Below are 24,183 nucleotides of genomic sequence, written 5' to 3'. Positions count from 1 at the left end.
TGGTATATAAGGAATTACATTTGTAATTGCACTTTACAGACGTTGTTGAGTTATGGCAACTTATTCATAACCTAAAAGCTTCCAGTTTTTACCACATTTGCTCTTAGAGTCTTACACCTTCCTTTGCCCTCCCAACTAATTTAGCCTATTAAGAGAAACTGAGCTGAAGACTGCTTTGCTCATGCTGGTTCTCTCTTTCTCCCTTGCTAGGATGCATCCCTGTGCTCTACAGACCACAACCTGCAGAGTCAGTTCTGCAAAACTCTTGATGATTAGGTTCCAGCATTTCAGTTCAGTCTTCTCTCATTTCTGAGATGGCAAAGAACTGAAAGGATGATATTTAGATACTCCTTCTCTTCTCAGAGCCATTCAGATTTCCATAACTAGTGTAGTTCTTTAAAACAGCTTGCAGTTATGGAAAGGTATCACCACAAGAGGAGACCTGTCATCATCCAATCCAGTTTTTCAGTTATTTTCTTTATTGTTGTGTATAAGACAAGTGCCCTTTGTAGAATTTTCTGTCCCTTCTTGGGCAGCAACAGCTTTCTTCCCAGAACAGCTGATTAAGTTCTCTTTTTAGTTGCTTGCTTCTTACAATATGGATATCCATCAGGTTTGTCCTTGTAGAGGATGATCAGTCTTCCAGAGAAAGTTCCTCACTGAATGACTGTTAAACAATCAATATTTCTAGTTGGGTGGAAGGAAACCTGGTTCTCTTTTCCCTCCTGCTCACAAATCACCACATTAATTCTTTTCTTTCTGCTCTCCCCAGTCCTATAAAATCAATCTTTTCCCTTGTGGCAGGCCTGAAAAAAGGTTTCAGCAACCAGCTGTCCAATAAACAATTGCTTCGGATGCTGCACAGTGTTAAAGTCAGTATCCCCACACCAGTTTCCTTCTCCTCTGCCAGGTCTCCCTGCTTCTAACTCAAGAAAGAGAGATCACATTCATCCTTTGGCAGAAATAAAATAGAGTGTATCCAATGCAGGTAACTGCAGTAACTCATTATGCATCCATATTCCTAAGAGAATGTGGTATCTTTCTCGTGTTGAAGGGAACCAAATACCCTCACTTGCCATTTCCCTAAAGCATCCCCTACAAACCACAAAGATTTAGAGTTCTTACATCCAATGTTTTTTGCACTTCTTCATATTTGTGCACTAAAAGGGTGCTCATTGATTTAATAAGCCAAGGTCTAGAGAGATCTATAAATATAAGAATTTTACCCTAATGTATTATTGCCCTGATGCCCAAGACTGAACTTCTGCTCCTTCACAGATAAATTGTTTCCTCACTGGTTAACACCAGCTTCCATTAGCAAGAGTGGTGGCAGACATATTTGGGAAGGTGATCCATGATAAAACACAGCTTCATGTCTTTTTTTTGTTTTCCCTTTGATTTCTCTACTCACCACATCCCACGCTCCTCCTTTCCCCACCCGGCTCTACTCAGAAGGATCAATAACTTATTCTTTATCACTGTTAGCTAAGAAGTTATCATTGGGCCTCACTTAAAATCTACAGAAGTCAGTGCGGTGACATGCATCAAACGCAGCAGGCTTAAGATTACAATTGCCAAAATTGCCTTCTAAAATGAAGTCTGAAACAATTTGTTAAGTCTCTTACAGGCTTATAATTACATTGGCTAATGATAATTTTACTTATAGCAGTAATAGAAGTGGGGGATTCTTGATGTTTCAGTCCTAAAATACAAAAGATTCTGTACATTGAGTTACTCTGTAACTTCCCAAATGTAAAATGTAGTGCTTGCTGGTCTATACTTCTCTTTGCATCCAACAGCAAGTGAATCCTTATGGCTTTCTCTTAACTATGTTGTGCAAAGTTTTATTTAGAACAACTATTTTTCAATAACTCCTAAGTGTTGACTTGTCCAGCTGAATTGCTCCCAAAAAGCTTAACTGTGATGCAAAGTTAAAAGGAAAGGGAATGTTTCTCCCCAAAACATGTGCAGCATTATTAACCACTGCATTCCCAGCACAATAGCCAGTGCCATCCTGAGAATAAAAAATCCTGAGATGCTTTTTGATAAAAGCATCACCTGTTCTTTCACTGTCTGCATTACAGCACGTATAGCCATGTTGTATCCTTCACCTTGCGTGCCTGTGCCAGCTCCTCAGCTGTTGGCATGCAAAACCAAGCACGTGGCAGCTGCAGGCAGCAGCATTTCCTAACCCTACCTTTCACCCTCTTTTCTGAGCTATACCCGAAGGTTTCTGTGCCTGCCTCTGACTTTGTGAGAACAGTTCTCACTCCGAATTCACACAATATATGCAACTTCACAATGTCATATTAAAGTCACATATAACTTTGTGCCTGAGAGTTTTAACATCAAAGAAACGATTGCCAGATCATGGATTGGATTACTTTCCATTAGCTCAGTGATGAGATAACCTCGTGTTACGTAAAGGCCACAAACGTACCTGAGATTTGATTATGTAAAATATTCCCCTCTTTGTGCAGTTACTTTTAGTACAGGCCTGAATGTTCTTATTATCTGAAATCCAAACTTACCAGGCAAACACACATTATACAAGGGTTGTCTGTGATAAATGGTATCTGTAGAATTTCCCCTTCATTTTCACATTTTGCAACAGATCCTGAAAGAGAAATAAAAATTATAAAATATTGATGTATCTCAATTCCCCCATCTGGTTTTGGATGCTGTTCTTGTTGCTCTCATTTAACCCCTGCTCCATTCCTGGCCTTCAACTTTAAATTCTGCCTCAATTTGCCCACTTGAAATAATCAAGGGTGCTAAGCATTTCCCTAAGATTCCAAAGGGAACCGGGAAATGACTGGCCTTTTACTGGCGCACAAACCCAGACTCTCTTTGTGTCCCAGTTACAGCAAAGAAGGACGCTTTTTCTCTTCTCAGATGACGTGTGGAGAATAACGAGTACTCCATGCAAAGCAGGCTACTTCTATAATGATAGATCCAGAGCTCATTGAAATCAGTAGAAAGCTGTCCATTACACTCCAAGGACTTGGATCCAGAGCTCATTGCAAGCACTAAACCAAGCATCCTCCTAATGCGTGACAGCCAATTGGCGAGCGAGTCAAAATTAGCAGGCTGACTGTCAAATGGAATCAAATTAGAAATCCCTTTATGGCCCTAGAGCTGATTAGCCGGTATTGTGTCATGTTGGAATCGTTTCTCGAAATCTAAGAGCTAGCACTAGGAATTGATTTAGCGTTTCCCTGCATGCCCCAGATATCGATAAAATATAATCCGGGGGTGGAGAGGGGGATACAAAGCGGGGGAGAGGGAGGGGAAGCACAGCTCCTCCGTTCATTCACCTGCCCCGAACCACGCGGTGACACCCGCAGCCCCCCGGTCCCCCCCGTCCCCCCGGGGACCCGAAGGCGCGTGGCTGAAGCAGGTGGGCTCCGCGCCCCCTGCGTCCCCTTACCTGTGAGCAGGGAGGAGGCCGGCGCCCCGGGGAGGCAGAGGGCTCCCAGGAGGACGGCGGCGGCGGCCGGGACGAGGCTGGGTGCCGTCGCCACCCGGTCCCCGCCGAGCCTGGGCATCATCGTCCCGGGCTGGGGTGCCGCCGCCTCCGGGACGCGCCGTCGGGTGGCGGAGCCCGGCCGCCCCCGGAGCGGCCGCCCCAGCACCGACCGGGAAAAGGGGGCGAAAGGGGGTCGCTGGGGGGCGTCGGGGGTAGGAAGGGAGACGCCGGCCCGCCGGGGAGTCCCACCCCGCGGCAGCACCGGGGGAGGGGACTACGGGTGCGGGGAAAGCAGCTGTCAGCGCCTGCCCCTCGGCCCCGCACCCCCTCTTTCCATCACCCCCCTCCCCTGCCCGCATCCCTTCTTATACCTTCCTCTCCCCATAGTCCCTCCTCCGGCACCCCCCGGCCCCCATGCCGCCCTCCCCCCCGGCGCACACCCGCATGGACAGGCTGCCAGCCCCAGACCCCGCTCCCCTGCCGGCAGATGCCCGGCCACTCCCTCCCCGGCCCCGCCGAGCACCGCCCGGGCCGGCCGCGCCGTCGGGGCGAGCAGAGGAGGAGGAGGAGGAGGAGGAGGAGGAAGGAGGAGGAGGAGAAGGAAAGGTAACGGGGGACCAAGAGGGGAGGAAGCTCGGATCCTCCGGCGGGTCCGGTGCTAAGCGCAAAGCCAGGTACCTCCGGCGGGCTTGTGGCGATGCCATTTGGGCAGGGGAGAGGAGGAGGAGGAGGAAGAGAAGGAGGAGGAGGGACGGGCAGCGCCGCGGCGGGGCTCTGCTCCCCGGCTATCCGCGCCGCCGGCCCGGCCGCGGAGCTCCCTTCTCCCCTCCCTCCCTCCTTCCTTCCCTCCTTCCTTCTCTCCCTCCCCACCGCCTGTGCTGCCCCCTCTCCCTGCGCAGCACACCCTCGGGACTGCCCCCCAGGGAGCTCCCCCCGCCCGGCCCCGCTCCCTCCCCACCGCCGCCTCCTCCCAGCCGAACCTGCCCGCCGAGCCCAGCCGTCCCCAGCTCCATGGAGCCTTCAGGGTCCCTCCAGTGATATTTCCCACCCGCACGGCCGCTTTCCGCTGCTTCAGGGTCGTTTTGGCACGCAGCTTCTCCGCGCGCATCCCAGCGCCGGGCCGGTGCGGCACGGCTGGCCCCGCTGCTGTCACACACCAGCCCGCCTCGCCGCTCCTCTTCCTTCCACGGCGATGGTTCGCTGGGGGAAAGGAGTGTTCCCAGAAATAAACCAGGCTGATGACAAGCTGAAAAATGCTCTCAGAGTCGTACGCGTTCTTGTGTGCTTGCTTTGGGCTGGGGATGTGAACTGCTGTTTCAAAAGAGCTTGCAGTAGTGGCAAATCAGGTGCAGGTGGGACAGGACTACTTTTGCTTTAAATACGTTTTGCATCCCAGTCAGATGCAAGGCAATTAGGTTCGCCTGTTCGTTTTAAGAATTAAGCCCAAAAGAACTCTGGAAGCCTGCATCGTTGTTCTGAAATGCGAGATATGCACACCTCATTTCCAAGACCTACCATCACCCACCTTTATGGTAGGAAGCCAAAGTCCTTAAATAGCTACAACTGCCTATAATAGGGACTACAGAAAAAGTGATATTGGTAAAGTTGTAGAAATCACTAGCAAAATCCTCTCTATCAAAAAAGACTAATTTTTTTTTTTTTTTTCCCAGCCTTAATCTGTACAGGTAGCTGCATAGGCAGATAGGATAATTTCACGGCAATTAAAGGAAACACACGCACAAAAAAAGGGGGTGGTGGGGAAGAGAGCATTTGTATTCTACAAAAATATAATTGGGATCACTGCATGAATATAATGCATATGACCTGAATATATGTATATGTATACATATTATGTTATTTCTGGTAAATGATTCATGATTCTCTTTCATTTACACAAAGATGAGCCTGTGGAGGTACATATTACACTCTGCTGCAGACGGGATTTTCACTTGTTCACATGTTTTTTGTTTGTTTGTTTTTTTCACTATTGGAAAAGATGTACTGAATCTATTGGCAAACTGGCCTTTTCTTGCTTCTCTGTCTGTAATCAGTGGTTACATTTCCCTTTTGTAATTCCAGTGCACCCACAGACCTCCTAGAGCAACAGCCTTTGCTACCCTAATAATTTCTGAAGTGACAACTACCACAGGAAAGTACTTATATCATTGTGTGCATCGAGTCTTCTCTTTGTGATGGTCTAAAATTCATTAAATATTAATGTCACCCGGCGTGAGAAACATATAAATCATGAGGGCATCAAATAACAATTCAGGCTTCCAAATAACAGCAGGGAACTTGCTAAAATACTCTGCAAACACAAGAAGTTTAATCTCTTTTAGCAAATAAAGATAAGAGGTGACAGCAACTGAACTGCACACTCAAATCATGCTATAACTCACCAGTTAACAAGAGCATGTAATGAAACAATACCAAAGGCAGGGCAGTTACAAAGCAATGCACACAGATCTGCTACAGCATCTCCAATGCACTGATTCAGCCTAAAACTTACCTCTGAAACAACACCTGTGAGATGAAAGTATGGTGAGTGCTCCATGGGGTGAACTCACTGCCATTCTTTGGGCTTGCATCAGTATCTGGGGGAGGAATTTGCCCTTTTCTTCATTGCTTGGAACACCTGCTGAAATGGCAGCCTAAGCTGTGACATACCATGTCTATACGACACTTCACATGCTGTTGGGTGCCCAGCAGAAGAGCCTGCTGAGGACTCATGCTGCCTCTGAGTCTCTTGGAGCCTTGGTTCCCCATCTCCCCCTCTAACTAGAGGAGAGGGGAAATGCTCACAGTTAGGAACAACCTCTGGTTCTCCCTGGTGTTGAGAACGGTGACACACCTCTGGGAAAAATCACTCTCTAGTTGAAATCTCTCATAAGGTGAACCCCAGCAGGGAAGGGAAACATGGCCTTGCAATCCTCCCACCTTAGCGTCACCCATTCAGGGCTACAGGTACAGGCTTTGTCTCAGCTCTTTACCTCTCCCTTAACCTTTCTGAAAAGTCTGTCTTACCAGAGGTTTGAATCCTTTCTGTTCATAATGCTGCATTAAGTAAAGTTTCAAGGGTTTGTTTTTTATTTCCTTTTGCATCCCTGTTTGAATGAGTACTTATATACATATATATATATATGTATATTCAGACTTGTGGTAACTTTTAGCAAAACCAGGGGGTCACACTGAAAGCTGTGTCCTGCTATTGGATATGCACAGAGACTTCTGTTATAACTGTGAGCATAAAATAAAATTGTGTCATTATAAATCTTACCTCCTTTGCATAAGCATCACATAGTATCGCTTCTTATTGAGGGGGTATGTTCATTCCTTTGTTTACTGGCTAGCCTGGCTTCATTCAGCTTGATGGGGTGTTTGATGTCCATAAATATCTAGTTCATATGTCATTTGGCTCTTTCTCCAGTGACACTTTCCATGGTTAATAATGTTAGCCATTAGCTGATGATAATAAAAGTTCAACTTAGCACCCACCTAAAATGAAGAAAGAAAAAAAAAATAAAGAAAAAAAATATCTACAGTTAATAACAGTGAAGAAGACAGCAATCTCATTCATGTCTTTCTTCATGATCATCTGTTTTACTGGCAAATCAAAATAGCTAGAAGACCCATTATTTATTAACTAGAGAACTCTTCCAGAACTGAGGGGATGCACTGAATCATTAGAATTCACAAATATTTTCTTTTGCTCAGGAAATTCACTGTTCTAGGTCTTGAGCTTAGGTGGTCCTAAGGGTCCCTTCCCATGCAAGAAAGTATGCAATAAACATGCTACTTAGGAATGTGTATATTTTGGTACAGGTAATGTCCCTTTTTATTATTTTTATGTTGTTATGCATTATTTTGTTGCAATTTCTTAGTATCTATGAGACTTCTCAAAATATAGTATTTTTCACCTCTGAAAAATGCTGTATTGAAGTCTACACTGAATATCTGTGTTTGTAAGGCAATGCATACACAGTGAAGGTGGTTTGCACATCATATTGAGTTTACCCCTTTCTGTTGTTACTATACTCTTACTAAACATAAGTATTCTCGATCCAATAACTTACACTATCAAAAAGAAGGGCACACACATTTGCTGTAAATGGAGCTGTGGAAGTGATAAGGTTCAACCCTACCAATTCTTGCTGAGAGACCTTTAATTTGGGGAAGTATTTTATTACCATGGTGCATCAACACACAGCAACTGGGAATCTTGGTAGTAACTCAAAGAATCACAATGTGGATGTTACCCTTTCATGTGGGAGAATGGAGGGGAGTTACTCTACTGTTCACCATCCAGTTGTCTTCACTACTGCCTTTCAAATGCTCATGCTATTGGTCATTCATTTCTGTGCTTAATCATTTTTAAAGTTAAGAGTATCTACCAGTGTGAACAAACATTATTTCTTGCATAGCCACTTCTCCTCCACAAGATAATAAAACTTGAGACTGGCCTAAGTATACTAAAGAGGTGTTCCTGACAAGCCCCCTTACTGCAAAATAATCAGAAACCAAAATGGATGTAAATGAGGGCTGGAGACCACACTAAGAGATTTTAAAACTGTGACCGGATTAAAAATGACATATGGCCAAAGTCCTTAAATAAAAGAAAACTACAAGAAAGTATCTAAAAGTTACAGTGAGACTTACTTGAATAAATGTTTATAAATTTTATCAAACAACCCATCATTTTGACAGTTTTCCATAAACTCCTGGAACATGCAAAGCATTTAATTTATTTGTGGCAAGATAAAGATAATGACTAACATTTTAAAAGTTTATTAACATAGAATGTCCTGGCATGGTCAAACTTGCATACTTCTATTGTTTAACTTATGTTTTCTAAGAACAGAAAAAGTTAGCCTTACAAAAAGGAGTTTCTAATTACAAAAGTCTTCAAAATCATCCTCATCATCTGCACTTGTAGGAATGCAAACCGAATGAACAGAGCACAAATTAAACTGGATATAAATGCCACCAGTACATCAAACCATAAACAACAACAACAAAACTTAAAGAAAAAAAAATCCTTGATTGCTACACAGAGAAGAAAATATCACTCTAATATGGAGAAAATAGGTCATTGTAGTCTTTTATCAAGTATGCTAAAAACAAACCCAAAAAGTACATGATGACAGAAATGGTGATGTAGTCTTAACTATGGAAGACCCAGCAGAAGCTATTAAATAGGCTATAGGCCAAGCAAACAGAATAAACTGGCACATGCTTTCATGCCTTTTTGTTACTTCACTGATGTAAATACAGTTTGTCTTCCAGAGATAATAAAAAAATATTTTGTGTGAGTTATGTGTTTTCCTGTTAGGTTACCCTTGAACATCTGCTGTGCCTGATAAAGGATAAGAGCTAATGAAATCACATAGAGTGATATGCATGTGGTATTCTTTTGCTTTGAATGTGAGAGAAATGAAAACCTGTGTTTTGCCCAGCTACTTTCCTAGCTCATGACTGCAAGAAATGAGCACTCATGAAACACGTACAATGGCAGAGTGGTGACTGCAGATGAAGATGGAGCTTCCGTACACTACAGACAGCCACCCTGCATGCTCCAAAACCCTTGGTCCCACCCCCCAACACATAAAAAAAGGCTTGCTTATTCTTACATAAGGTTTTTCCCTCCAGCCAGAATCCAGTTCAAAAACAGCGGCCTCTACCAAACACAGAAAGGCAAAGGTTCGTATTTTTGCCAAAAGCCAAGTTTCCAACTGCATGTATCCTGTAAGTTCATCACTTCTCCCAACAAAACCCTCCCAAGGGAGCTTTCATGTTGCTCAGCTCTTCCTGCTGCTGTTCTTGTTTTGTGGCAGAATTTCTCCCTGGGCTTTTCTAAATGACAAAAGAATGACAAAACCCGGAGGTGACACTTGAGGAGTGAACGTAAGATGTCAAGTCAGAGCCTCCTCTTGTTCACGGGGGTGTCCTGATTCACACTCATATGAGTGAGAGAAGACTAAGAGCCATTAATTTTAAGTCATCTATAATAAAAAGGTTATAGCTTGTCGACAATGGCAGGCAAAAGGCAAGCTGTTGTGTGGGGGGATTGCTGGCAGATGGCAGTGTTGGGAGAGCAGATCTCCGCAGCGTGCAGACGCAGAGCAGGGACGAGATGGAGCAGCTTCCACAACTAACCTGAACCACAGATCTGTTTACAGCGATCTAATCCATATGTGCTAATATCTTGCTCCTACACGAGTGAAACGCTCTCTTGGGTTGTTCTCAGAATGTACATCCATCTGGCGTTGGATGCACAGGGCATTCGCTTTTACTGTCCCTGCAACTAGTACAACGTACCTTATTCCATCTGGAAGCAAAACAAAAGAGCATTACAAAGAACCCTTCATCACAGTTATTTTCCAGATACAATGCTTAAGCAATTTAAGAATTACTTTTTCTTTTCTTTTAAGAAAACTGTCTGTGCAACGTCACAGCTGCTGTAAGTAAGAAATTCTCCCTTTTTTTTCTTCTTGGTTTCTGATTTAAGTACATGCATTTACCAAAATACATGATCTGTCCTACTAATTGTACCACACTTATAGAGCAATAAACTGACAATCTCAAGCAGCCTTTTTCATCAGTATATGTGAACAAATCAGGGTAATACTGCACCAGTCTGTTGCAAATTGTGCTAGTTATGGAGTTTCATAATAAGTTATAGAGCCATTATTAAAGAAGCAATGTTACAAAATTTTACAGTCATGCTGAACTGCTCACTAATCTAATTGGATAATTCAACCCTGGATATTCTGCATGTGCTTGAGATCAAAAGTAGCCTCCTGTCTACTCTCTAGGAATAAAAGAGTACACAAACAAATAAAAATAAAAAGAAAATGTAGAAATGAACAAACACACTAGCAGCAACAAGAAGAAATTTATTAAAAACCCATCTAATTTTACTACTGATTCACATGGGTCAGATTACTGTTGGAGATTAGTCTTCACCAAAAAGAAAACAGACAGCCACTTGAGCCAGAGAAAAATGTACTTCCAGGAGGGAGTGCAATTCATCTGCCTGCCTCTCAGCTGTCTGTGGCTCTGTCAGGAGGAGAGGAAAGGATCATTAAGTGTGCCAGAGGTGGGCTTTTGGTGTCATTACACAGATCTGCAGGGGTTTTCAGCCAAAGCCTCTACTTCTCTGACAGCAGCATATCATTAAATAGGTTGTTGAGAAGCACAAGGTGAACAGAGAGAGGGAAAAGTATTTACTTTGGTAAAGTATTAGTCACATGTCTCGTATATATTAGCAGATTAAACAAGAGTCTGAATTACTCGTGACCAAAGAAAACAGTTAATCAACAGTTTAAAGGCTTCATGGAATTTTAAATTTATATTTACATGGTGTACACCATTAATTTCAGCTATCTTTAAATGCAGACTGAAGTCTCAAGGTAAAGGCTGGCAGGTATTCTGACACAAAATGATTTCTGTTTAGAGGCTGGTTGGTGATGAACTATTTTCAGAACAGAACTTGTGGCTTTGGGGGCTTGTTTTGCTTTCAGTTTTAACTAAACTAGTTTGAAGAACACAGAACTAACTTTTTTCAAGTTACTTAAAGCTCTAACTGGCGTTCATATTTTTACATTTCAACTAATTTGATGTCAGTCTGCATGGCTGTAGCCTAGTTTGTATAAGTATGGAAGCTAGGTAATAAATAAAATTGCTATTATTAAACAGAAAGGATATTAGCATTCTGGAAATACTTTGGAAACTGCTCACCCTGCTAGTAGATCATGTAATTTAGAGCCTTCCCCAGGAAATGTTCACACATTGGATTAGCCCAGATGAGTTCAATAAGAATAATCACACAGTGGGCAGAAAGGCACTTCTGCAAACATTTGTGGAAGCAGGTTCCTTAAGCAAACCAGGATAACTCCATACAAGAGAGGTGTGGCCATAGCATCAGGGTGGCCATATGTTCAGCTTCACTGAGTGCTGGGTCACCCAAGGAACAGGCTCTGCTCCAATGGGGATGCGTCCCTGTGGCTGGGAGGTGGGCTTCAGGTCCCTGACCCTCCAGGAGCAATGCAGCACTGAGCTCTGTGCACAGAAACCTCTGCACCTTCAGGCCCAGGGATATGACTGCAGTCACAGGGCAAGCCAAGGGCAGCCCACCCAGTTGCGACCCATTTAGTTAGCTGTCACGATCAAATTGGCACTGGACCTACACCAATCCACCAACTCAGCTAAGCAGCTGTCAGTGTCTAGGTTCTCCTAGGCTGTGCTTAGGAAGCGGTGGCATCATGGAAACTAGAAAGATAGAAACTCAAAAGTAAAGCCAGAATCCTTCAGAGAAAAGGTGAGGGGCTGCCCTGGTGGCATGAGACCCAGCTACGTGCCTTTGCTGCCTTCCAGCAAAATTTGGATGTGGGGGGTGGCACACATGGTGTGAAGCACCTGCAGGACGGAGACCCAAACCTTTACATACCAGATCATCCAGGATGGTGTTTATTCACTTTCACAATTACTTTCTTAGATAGACTTGCTTTGAGGCATCTGTTTATCTTTCTAAATTTTCATATTCCAAAAGAAAAACATCAAATAATAAATCACAGAACTGAGGGCTTCACCACCTCACGATGGAGCTGCTTTCAGCTCTGTTGTGCCAGAAGTAATGAAAGTAATTGTACTTAAAGATTATTCCTGTACATCTCTATTAAAAAAAATAAAAATAAAAATAAAATAAAAATCTTCCCCACTGCCCTAATGATGATTAATTGACTTTTGAGCATTCCGCAAAATGACAATGCAAGCCATCTATTACAGAAAGTAACATTCAGTGACTAGTTAGTGCTAGCAACAGTTCCATGCTTTGCTTTTGGATCCATTCCATCTGGATAAATAGACAGTGAAATTCCCAAAATGCAGGAATTTTGCTGTTATGAAACATTCAGAGAACAACAATCAACTCTCAGCTTTGTAATTATAGGATTTCAAAAAATGGCCATTTATTTTAAAATAGTCTCTGTGGTTTGTAAAGCTGTTCCTACAGAATGCACAGAGGATAAAATGCACATATTCTTGCAGGCTTTCAGCTGCTGGCCCAAATACAGAAAAGGATTAAGAAAAGACAGATTTAATTTACATGATACAAACTAGAAGAAGCAAGCAAGAAAAGATGGTTCTGAAAGCTATATTTTATTTTCTCCTAAAAGAGGTGTAGTGCAAAGTATATTTTTTTTTCACAGCTAACAGAATCCAGTCAGATTGCAAAGGTATGAGTATGGGAGCAGCCAAACAATAGCTCTATTCACCCGCAACCAAATTCTCAAAATCTGGAGTCTCATTTTCTGGATTCCCAGACTGAGCCTCAGGCCTTGAGCTTAATTGGGGTAACTAAAAAAATGAGGGCAATCAAAATTATCACTTGGCTTTGATAATGTGGGTCTTTGCAAGGGAGGGACAGGGACGGAGCCAAACTTAACAGAGCCGACGTGCGGCACGTCAACACAAAGCCATCCCCGTGGGCACACGGTGAGGATGAAGAGCAACATGGGAGCCTGTAGGGAGAGGCAATCCTCCGCAACTAAAAACTCTTACACCAGTTTACAAGTGTGTTCAAAGCACTGCCTGGTGCTACAGTTTACAAAGGGTGGAAAATTACATAAAGAGGGGCCAGATGATACCTCTGACATGAGCCAGGCAGAGGCACAGAGCTGGGGGAACCCGCAGAGAGTCTTGAGGGATTCTGGCACGGCCAGACTGCAGGATGCGGTCACTGCTGAAGCTGCTTGCTGCGACAGCTTTACCCTTTGGAAGTAAAACGAAGCATTCCTTGCTTCTGCTTGGCCCTGCTCAGGAGCACAGAGGAGCCTGTGCATGTGAGGGGAGAGGGGAAAGGGCCAGCACTTTGCTCCTGGACTGCCTGGGCACACTAAGCCCCAGGTTTGCTGTACCCTTGCTGAGAAACAAACCCATGATCTGCCCACCGCAGCAGCCCCATGACTAACAGACTAGCCCCAGGTAACTGTGAAGTAGACATAAGAAATTAAGAAGGGGAAGGGTGCTTCTTTCACTTATACCCCCTGGCTATCTTTTTCTTAACAAAAATGTCCTCTGGCTGCTCTGGTGAGTAAGTTCACCGATTTGGAAACTGCTCTGCCACACCCCTTTGGAGGTGAATCAGTAAGAGTTACACAACTTCACTGCTTACAGGCGGTCTGATCTTTTCACCTTCACCTGCGGTAGCACATGTCTGGCTTTGAAGAAGATGTAGCTACTGAAAGGGTAAATGAGATATGGAGAAGGAATATGGAGAAGGTCTTTAACTTTTGTGACTGGGAACACCTAAAAATTTACAGTGGTGAGGACAATGACCAGAGAGAAATAGAAGAAGGAGTTTCAATCAGAAGTCAACACAGGAGTAATTTGGTAACAATCTCCTATACAAAAAGTCTTAGTGTGTGCAGTTTTTCATAAATGTTATCACAAAGCTGTACTATAGCAACCTAAATAAACATACATGTATAGACAAATGCCAGAATTCACTTCCTCTCTTAGCCACAGAGAGATGGATGTGCCCACTGGTTTGAGACCTAAAGCCTAGCTCAACTAGGTGTTTGGGGTCCAGATTTGTATGCTGGATATCTGCAATGACAGAGCGGTGGATGAGCATTTGTGGGAATTGTTTTTCTGGTCAGTGTGAAAATCCTCAACCAGTAGGACCAGACTATATTTTGTGCCTACTAGATATTGTGTGATCAGGTACTACACTGATATGTTGAAGGTAAGAAACTCACCAGGCTTAGCAATCAGGTCCTCTCTCAACATGCTGTAAAACTGGAAGCCAAAAATCAGTGGCCAGGTTTGGAAAAGTTCATCTAATGAGAGGCAAGGAAAGTTAAAATGTACCAACTCTGTTACTCATTGGGATTTATTTGCTCAGTTCTAATTTTAGCTTTGGTTAGCCCAATAAAAGGTGTCACATCACCGTCTGGGTAGCTGTCTTACAAACAATGCAGCTACCAACTTTCCTCCATTGGATGACATACTTGGGCAGTAGCCCTTAAAAAAAAAAAAAAAAAAAAAAAAAAAAAAAAAAAAGCTTAAACTTCTTTAGAGCACATTTGGTTTTCCATTCATTATTTTTCTGATGCTGAAAGGAATGGTATTCATCCCAGAGAAGAACAGCTACATTGTATTTTTCAAAGGTTTAACCAAAACACTCATTTTGCTCCAAGTTGTCCTTCTTTCTTTAAGGATTTTAAAACACATGTACAAAGTGGCTGCTAGTGCTGGGAGAAATCATCAATTTATGGTCAGTGGGACTGGGTATAAAAAGAAGAGAAAAAGAAGCAAGAAGATAAAGAAATGAATTACACAATTGCAAAAGTGACTGCTATCTACAAAAATGTGGATGACGAGAAGGACTCCTCTCCCCATGAGATGAGCTAATGAATACTGAATGCAGAATGATCTGGTTTAAAAAAAAAAAAAAAAAAAAAAAAAAGAGAAATAGAAAAATAAAATCAGTTCTTAATATACTGTGTACCATCCACAACTTCCTTCTTCCACCTTGTTTTTGCTAACCTTACCTGTAGTAATTTCATGGAAGATTATGCTTGACCTTCTCCAATCCTGCAGTAAGAAATTAGAATCCACCTCTGCTAGGACTTGTTTTCCTATGACTCTTGATTTACAGTGGTGTGGGACTAAATAGGTACAACCAGTACAGCAATGATAAATCATTAGTTGATCTGAAAGGTCAGTCCTTTTTTTGCCCGTGTTTTTCTTTGGTTGTTTGGCACACAAACACCTTCATTTTCAGTCTTCTCTTACCGATACCAAGCTGGTTGGTATCACTGCATCCATTTCCTGCTGCTTGGCCGCCAAGTGCTTGAATGTACCAGTCCTTGGGGACAGTCTTACCTCTATGAGCCAGTATCCCTCTCCTCTTCACTTAGGGAGGATACATTTCTCTGTGGCAGCTGGCATTGAAGCTTTAGGACATGATCCTCTTGGGTATGCAGGAGCTAGGTGCACTCTGAAGCTCCTTGGTGGTTCTTCTGTCCTCCCAGGCTCTCCAATCACTGCCATAAGGGGCAAATCCTTACAGTGGGAATACAGTTGCCTGGAGCAATAAGCAAAACATTCCCAACGCAAGTAACAGACCTCAGGTACCTCTCTGGATGCAGCTGATCTTGGGACTTAAACCCTGAAGTCTACAAAGCAACTGTTGAGTTTTGTGATGAAAGATACATGTCATGCCACCATGAGATACTTAGCTAACGCTGTATGCTGCCAAGACAAACTCTTTTTGTTTCTACTGGATCAGATGAAATCACACCATGTTACCCAAGTTGTATTCTCACTGGTTCCCAATTACAATCATGGCTCATACAGAGGGAAGACACTACGGTCAGGCAGCTGGAAAAGGCAGTTCATTTTATATATATATAAATATGTAACATACATATATTACAACTTGACTGTTCAATATTTATGGATCCCAACTGCCTCCACTTCATTATGTCATCAGGGGAAGAAAAAGTACAATTATCTCTTTTATGTCTCCTGTAATTGAATCCAACCATGATTATAATATATTGTGGGCACTTGAAGTAATTATTAATTATTGAATGCTTGCTTCATAATGAATTATTATCTGTGAAAGACCAATTTCTTCATATATTCTCTGACACTTCAGAAATTCTGCAGAATTTCTCTATACTTTAAAATGAATAAAGTAATAAAATCAACATAGTAAAAATCTTATTCCCCCAAACACATTGTAGACTTTGGGATACAGTCTTATGAGATTTATGAGATCCAATCTGTCCTTGGATCAAAAACCTTGGTGTTGTTTCCTGAAGTTTTTAAGAATGGCACCTATGCTACATTCATTAACAATGATAAAATGTCTCAGTATAATCAGAGGAGACCAGAGGTGCCAATTTTTGAATAGTACATGAAATTGAGGAAATAGTAACAATAACACCAGTTTAGAAAAAAAAAAAAAAAAAAAAAAAAAAAAAAAAAAACCAACAACAACAACAAGGCAACTTTTTAACAGATAGAGGGCCAAGATTTCTGTTGATTAGATGCCAAATTAAGTAAGTGCATTCTTCCTAACAGAACACGTCCTGGAAATACTTCCCTCCCATACTCTCTTGGCCAGGGAGCAGAAGAGGGGCATGCTGCTCGTTGCTTGGTTTCCTAAACTATTTAACATTGCTGCTTGTGTTGTCAAAAAGCTGCTATACATCATCCTGAGAGTGACTTCATCTCAGAAGTGGCTGAAGTAACCTGCATAAAGTGCTTTGAGATTCTATTCAGTTTGAAAGGGCCTATTTAACATGTAGCATCACTGTCTACAGAGAAGCAATCACTTCTAGGGTGGAATGCAGAAGTTGTTTAATAAATACTGACTAGCTAACCCTCACAGATATTGTATTTGGGGAATAATACCTTTCTGAGCAATCTTCATAATTTATTACATCATCTAGCTAAAAGTAAATTGTGCTTATATGTCATCTTATAGAGTCATGTGGCCTCCAGTAGAGGAGTATGGATGTTCTCCCATTCAAATCTATGGCAAAATACTCAGTAGAATTAAATGAAGGTAGATCTGGGCATCTAATCAGTTTACGGTAATGACTCAGGACGACTGACCTTCCTTCAAGATTACTGATCAGGCAACAGCTTACATAATCAGACAGAGCTTTTATCTTGTTTCTGCAGCTGAATGTGCTGTCAGTCTGCACCCAGCTGGAGCTGTGGTGGAGGGTGAGCTGTGATGTGCAATGATCATTCCCACTTACAAAGCACTCCAAATCTCTATTCTGCTCATAAAGATGAATCAAAATACCTTATCAAACATTGTTATCATTTTCCTCTGGAGTCTTAACTGCTTTTGCCAAAAATAATTTCCAACATGAAATATTTTTTATGATGAGTGTAGTGTTGAATTGGTAAAGTAGCAAACAAGTGAATAATGCAATGTGCTCATGCTATATCAAGTGGAAAACACTCTCACTAGAGTTAACATCAATTACATCCTGTAGCCTGAGGGTGTGGATCTATTTCAGGGCTCCTGGTTAGTTTTGTAGTTTTTTTTTTCTGTTATTAAAAACATAATTTTGCTCAATGTTTTCAATTTAAGAATGAGGATGAATAATGAAATCTTCAACACAGCAGATTAATCTGCAAACATGAATACCCCATACACACATAGTAAATCTAAGCAGGTGACAGTTCATGTGAATGAAGTATCAACCTACAATGAGTACCTAAGAATAAATAGTTTTACTCCCTTTCCTGCTTTTGACAACATGAAATTCTTGGAAAATACCACAGTAATTTAAAATAACAAATATATTTATTTAAAACTGCTTACATGTTGCATTTTCTTTGTACTCCTTGCTACAGCAGATATGAAGTTATGGCAACCAGGACATGTTGTCAGAAAATACATGAACAAAACAATTAACTGTCTTAGGCTTTCATCCTCAAATTAATCAAATCACTTGCTATACATTTAATGCTAATAAAACTGCAAAGTGTCTCTGCTGTGATCTGCTGATCTCCTGTATATTCCCCCAAAACTAGCAGCTTCTGTGCAGAAAAAAGCTAGTCATCTTGCAAAGGAGGACAGAAATAATCATTCCTGATACTATTGACCACTGGAAGAATTGAACAAGTAGAGAAGAGTTTCAGACTCTAAACCAAACAATATTTTCTAATCTTTATATGAATATAATCCTTGTATTGAATTTGGTCCACTGAGGTAATAGAATAAATTCTCATAGAAACAATGCATTCAATAGCACTTCTAATTTGGGTCACTTTTGTTAATTTTAAGCCCAGCCCTGTAGAACACCACATGCCTTGACCTCCTGCTTGTTTCATCAGGACCTGAGGGCATTCACTTACCTCAAGAGGATTATGGCTCACATACAAATGAGAAGCTATGTGAACTTAAACATTCGAGTATCTAAACTTAAACATCCTTTGAGTTGTGGAGGAAGAACCGTCAGCTGCAAAGAGCATATGAAGATACATAAATACTGGAGGAATCCTATGCTACAAGGCAGTGCATGAACTAAGCAGCATGATGTCAAAGGGTGACTAGAAAGCTATGGAAAACTAAGTGTTAATTTCAAGGAAGTAATACAGAAGCTTGCTTTCAGAAGTATGTTATATATTTTGCAGTACTGTCAGAACAGTATTTTGAAAAGAGTATTTATAAACAGGATATTCTGATAAGAAATAAAAATGCTTAATCAGTATAATATATAACTTGTAGTTTTTACGCTGAATGCACTTGACATAGAAATAAAATCTCTGCTCAGCAAATTTTGTTTTACGGCAGTAAATTACTATTTATAAGCAACAGAAGAATATTGAAACTTATCTCTAAAACTCTGTGCATAGTAAATCCTGAAGAAGAGAAAAGAAGACATTATAAAGCAAAATTCAACCCCTGGAAAATAAAGAAATGCTGTTTTTCTGTCATAGTTTAATAACAGTTGGACAGAAGAATCAATCTGAAGCTGGAAAGAAAAGCCCTGGTTTGAACTCAGCATTGTGTTCAAAGCCCAAAAGATCCTCAGAGACCAAATCTCCAGATTTTTGTCATCACAGTAGTAACTGTTTTAATCTGTTTTTCTACAGCACAAAAAAAAAAAAAAAAAAAAAAAAAAAAAAAAAAAAAGCCCTTGGACAATAACAATCAGAAAATAATACAATAATACAAAAAAAAAAAAATAAAAATACCTGTGTAACAGAAATAAAATGCATATATTTTATGTTATGACTTACTTTAGAAAATGCATTTCAAAATGCTACAGCACAAGTACAATAAAAAAGCTGCCATGACCCTCAGTATGTTTTTCAAAATGTTACAAAATTCACTTTAGATAAAGTATCCAAAATTGATTTTTATAAAATGATCGTTTAAAATTTTTTATCCGTGAGCCAACTAAAAATATAAATTCTACTCAAATAATTATTTATTCTAGCAGACTGCATATTTAAGCTCAGAAAGATACAGTTCTTATATGAGTAATCTTTTTGCAGAATAAATCACTAAGTTTCGAGATATAACATTTATATTAATGACTCCACCTCATTTGAAAACATTGTAGTCTTATAATTAACAGAACATCTGATCAGGCATATGCTAAAATCCTGTTCAGAATCATTTGGCTACTCAGCAATGTCTTTCTTGGCCGCAGAAATGTTGTCAATGAGAACCCAACATTTTGTCCTCCTCACCTAAGCAATGTTTCCTGACACCTTTCGGTTGGTCAATTCTCTAACTCCAAAACTTCCTGTAACTGGCCTGATTTTTTTTTTTTTCCAGCCAAAAAGAACTTTCTTTAAAATTCAAACTACATTTGAGATCTGCTATGAATTACTTTACAATATTTTCTCTTAGCCTGCTGTGTAAATGACTACATTTCAACGGTTTCCTTCCTCTGAATTAGCTGGACTATTTGGCATGTGGGGAAACCAAGTAATTTTTATTCAAAGCAACTGTATTGCTCTCTTAAATCCTGATGATACTATCAAATATCACAATTTAGTACAATATACAAAGAGGTCACATTACTATTATAGACAGTTCTAGCTTTTTTTTTCTTTATTACCACCATGTTTTCCCTTTTCTGTGGAAGGAGTCTCATGAGACCTCCTTTTACAAAGCATGGAGCAGAAAAGACAAATAAGAGTGTTTCTGGGCCTTACATATTAAAATGGTAAAAAATAAATAAAAGCATATCAAATAATTGACCTGAGTGCCTATTTGTTTACCCTAAGCTCCCAATGAAGCCAGGCAACTCTAAGCATTGGGATCACATTCAATAATAATAATTATGACAGAGTAATATATTTCACAAAAGTCTCACAGTAGTGTGTTCTCCAGCTAATATTATACACATATAGCTTAGAATTCTTTGGTCCAGGATTCTACAACATAATGGCACTTCTATGGCAGGGGAAAAAAAAAAAAAAAAAAAAAAAAAAGTAGCAGTGGATTTTTCTAGATTACCTAGTAGCCACTGACAAGAGAACAAAAGAAGATTTGAGATCTATAGTTAAAGTTTAAGCCTAATAGCTACAGTAATTGATTAATTCTCCATGGATTTTCCTTGGTCATTGAGGTGTGTACAGAAACTACAGGAGATTATTTTATTGTGTAATTTTCACAACACAGCAGGATACATTTACAATGGGTTGGTTACTGCCCTCCTGACAAAAACCATGGGGGAGGGATCAGAGTGAAGAAAACTCAGCCAGCAGAATCCCTCCATAACAAGCAGGGGGTAGGATTTTTCCTTCCTGGGAAAGAGACAAGATTTTGTGCACCACAGTTTACAGATATCTGAGGTCTCCTGGGGGACAGAGTCATTTTTATCGGCAACCCCTGCTCACTTCAGACCTAGAGGTATCAGAAGCCATACCCAGTTCCCTGGCCACTTGGCTCCATTTAATGTTGAAAAGGGCTCCGTGAAACATGATTATATCAAGTTTACTGAACCAGAGCAGGATCAAAGGGCTAAGAAGCAGATGCACAATTGGTGCAAACCGGTTTAGTTTTTGGGGGTGGATACAAAGTTTGAAAGTAAACATGGAGCTGATGAAAGTTGTTGGCTTAAGAGATCCTGAAAAATGTCTCCTTTTTATCTACAGATCAAGTCTGGCACAGACCACAGAAACTGTCAACAACCCTGCCAAAAGAGCACAAATGTGAGTTGGAGGGACCTTTACTATGGCTAGAACAGAAGTTGGTGAAACCAAGATGAAATTGGGATGTGCAGATACATGTAGTTCATCCAATTGCATCCCCGAGAAATTATGCTGGGGTGCACTATATTTTCTGTATTTGAACCAAAAAAAAAGAAAAAAAATGCTCCTAATTTTTTATGAAACAACAACAACCAAGAGAGACCTTGTTCAGCTGTCTTTACTCTTGACCCATGTATCAGTTATCTTCAGTTTCAAATATATTTTACTGATACTACACTCAGCTCACTCTTACAAACTCAGACATAATCTTGACACTTCCAAACCCTAGGCCATGGTTTGCCAAGGTGTTTGGGTTGTCTCAGTTGTTGTCTCATCACAGGCACCTTGGGTGGACCTGACTTTCAGACTGTAAATATTCAGCACTTTCTAAAAACTGAACCATCTAAGCCCCTCCAACTGGATTTGTAAAAAGTAAGGCACTCAAAAATTGCTAGTTACTTTTGAAAATCTTACCCATAACCAGAACAGGCTGACTGACAGGAAAAACAGTAATCACAGGTAATCATAAAAAGATCCATCTGTTGCTGTGCTCAGGGTACTTACAGTGTAAACTTTATTCATGTTCATAGTGACATAGTTAATGGCAAAAGGGTTTGCCCTTTATGTCCAGTAACCATATTTTACTCTGTATCTCTTGAGAGCAGGAGTCTGTATAAGCAATGAGAGACAGGGCACAGGGTGGGGAGGGTGGGTAGTTGATGGATTACCAGTTTTTCTACTTGTGGTGAATTCAGCTGTCTGGAATTGTGAATGTTAGTACAGGAGGAAAGGAGATAGTTATCTTTTGTCAAAGCTGTGATATAACAAATGTATAGTTCAGAATATCTTAAAAAACAGATAAAACATATCCCGAAACAAATGTTGCTTTTAACTATCTGTAAACAGTCTTTGATCAATCAACAGAAGCCTTAGAAGGACTGATGTATCACAAAACATAACACAACATCCCTACCACAGTTGAGTAAGTGCATAAGCTTTGCTCACAGAAAAGGATGCTAGCAGTTGGCAGGAAGACCCAACCAAAATGACTAGAATGGAACTTTTTCATATAAATTAGCACAGTCCTCTCTTTCTGGAGGCTGCAATCAGGTCAGAATAAAAAGGATCGGTACTGCTGTCTTATAAATGCATTTGATATCAGATAGAAATTCCTCCTGAGGGTTATCTTCATGTTTCATGGCTTTTCTGCTTCCTCTGCTGCATCCTCAGACAAACCTATAAAGGAGAAAAAGATGCTTAAAAATTCAGTGTACTTAGCAACTGCATGCACTATATTGTTGATTTTACTTGTTTGTAAAAGCTTTGGTTATAGCTGGAAGAAACAATTTATTACATGCAACACAGAACAAGAATGCGTAAGTTGCAAATTCAAGCACTCACAAGTTTAGGAAATACACAAATTAAGACAATAAAGACAATTTCATATCAGCTCCTTTATGTATATGACAGATGATGCAATCTTTAAGTTTTAAATTCTGGACTACTCTTAAATGTGAAGAAAAATGGTAGAGAATAATCGGACATATGATCTGACACATCGTTCTCCACTTGATTTTACCTTCACTTTTTTCCAGGTAGAACTGGCAATACAAATTGCAAAACAATAAAAAATTAGGCTCCATAAGCTAATTAATAAGGATTTATTTTATTTTATTTTATTTTGTTTTAATATTAGACTAACACTATGGGCAAGGGGAAAATAGCAAAACCCCTGTACAGAAGGTAACTTCTACTTTAAACCAGAAACATATGAGTTTCCCATCTTCAAATATCTGTGCAAAGGTTAATCCATCTTTGACTGGATATTAATCTTGGCAATAATGAACCTGATAAAATCAAAAATTTAGGTAGAAAGTCATAAAAAAGTTGCTTGAAATATTTATGGAGAAAAGGAGCAGTGGGTAATCACATAAATTTTTATATGCACATACTTGCATAGGTTAATTAAAAGTGATTATTTAACCCAGTGGTTTCTTATATGTTTGCTATTGTTTTATGCTGAAGATGATTTAACTTAAATCCTTTTCAAATGAACATAAAGCAATCCAAAATAAATTGGCAGTATAACAAAATAACATGTATGAGTAACACACAATTTTATGTAGTATTTTTTCTAATGAGACATCTCGGAAGAAGGCTGAAATCTCTACACACACAGTGAAGTGAAATCACCCATCAGGTCAGCAGGAGAATTAAATCTGACTGTCCAGGTCTTCTAAACCCAGGATAGTTCACTGACTGAAGGCCCAATTGCCTTCGTAATCATGTTCACACAGAATTTAGCACCAACAATTTACATCATTAAAAGGGGGGGAGTGGGGAAGGGAAGTGTTAATTTAGATCCATGCAATTTCACATGAATAAAAACATTTATGTTACTTTTTTTTTGTTTGCTTGTTTGTTTTATTTGTCAGGGGTTTTTTGCACCATCATTGTCTTCTGGTGCTTGTGGATATCAGTATGTGCATGAATGGTTTTCATGACTGCTGGTAATAAGTTAAACAAATTTTACCTCGAGTCTTGAAATTGAAATAAAGAGAGGCTAACAGAGAGGCCAACAGAGAGCAGATCAAGGATAAAATTGCCAAAATACAAAAGACTAAAGCAATAAAATTTCAGTAACAGCTGGAAGCCTAAGGCCCCCAAAGGACAATTAAAAATACCATGTTAAGAGCTGACATGGGTTTACAAAGGTCAGCCCTGAAATGGTAGTTCCTTTGTTCAAAAATCTTACTGCATAGCACATGCTGGGATGCCAAAGGGACCAGCAGCAGGTCCCATCTTGTTTCATTAATGATCTAGAGGAAAGAGGTAGGTAGCACGATAATGAAATGTGTGGATTATAAGAAACCCAGATGAGCTACAAATGCTGGAGAGGAGAAATAATTATTGCTCCAGGACCTAAGAGATTAACAATGCTGAGAGAAGATGCATAAGATACCATATGA

At 40.5% G+C, this 24,183-nt stretch overlaps 2 protein-coding genes across 7 annotated transcripts in view; both read right to left on the bottom strand.

Moving 5' to 3' along the window:
* Nucleotides 1-3,759, bottom strand: part of BMPER (BMP binding endothelial regulator) — a 155,398-nt gene extending 151,639 nt beyond the window's left edge. Inside the window, exons 1-2 of one of the 2 annotated variants that reach the window (XM_082752317.1) lie at nt 3,431-3,759; nt 2,532-2,617 (exon numbers count right to left, since the gene is read on the bottom strand). In XM_082752317.1, coding sequence (XP_082608443.1) covers nt 2,532-2,617; nt 3,431-3,551 — 207 coding nt within the window. In that variant the 5' untranslated portion in view covers nt 3,552-3,759. Of the gene's footprint in view, nt 1-2,531; nt 2,621-3,430 lie in introns of those variants that run through there. The other variant, XM_082752318.1, reaches the window with a different exon arrangement.
* Nucleotides 3,760-19,218: 15,459 nt separating this feature from the next.
* Nucleotides 19,219-24,183, bottom strand: part of BBS9 (Bardet-Biedl syndrome 9) — a 323,372-nt gene continuing 318,407 nt past the window's right edge. For all 5 annotated transcript variants that reach the window (XM_082752904.1, XM_082752907.1, XM_082752906.1 and 2 more), the window contains one exon: nt 19,219-22,450. In XM_082752904.1, coding sequence (XP_082609030.1) covers nt 22,410-22,450 — 41 coding nt within the window. In that variant the 3' untranslated portion in view covers nt 19,219-22,409. The remainder of the gene's footprint in view (nt 22,451-24,183) is intronic.

This window comes from Aythya marila (assembly GCF_965140915.1).
Source record: "Aythya marila genome assembly, chromosome: 2".
NCBI lineage: Eukaryota > Metazoa > Chordata > Aves > Anseriformes > Anatidae > Aythya > Aythya marila.
This window is presented reverse-complemented; position numbering and strand designations above follow the sequence as displayed.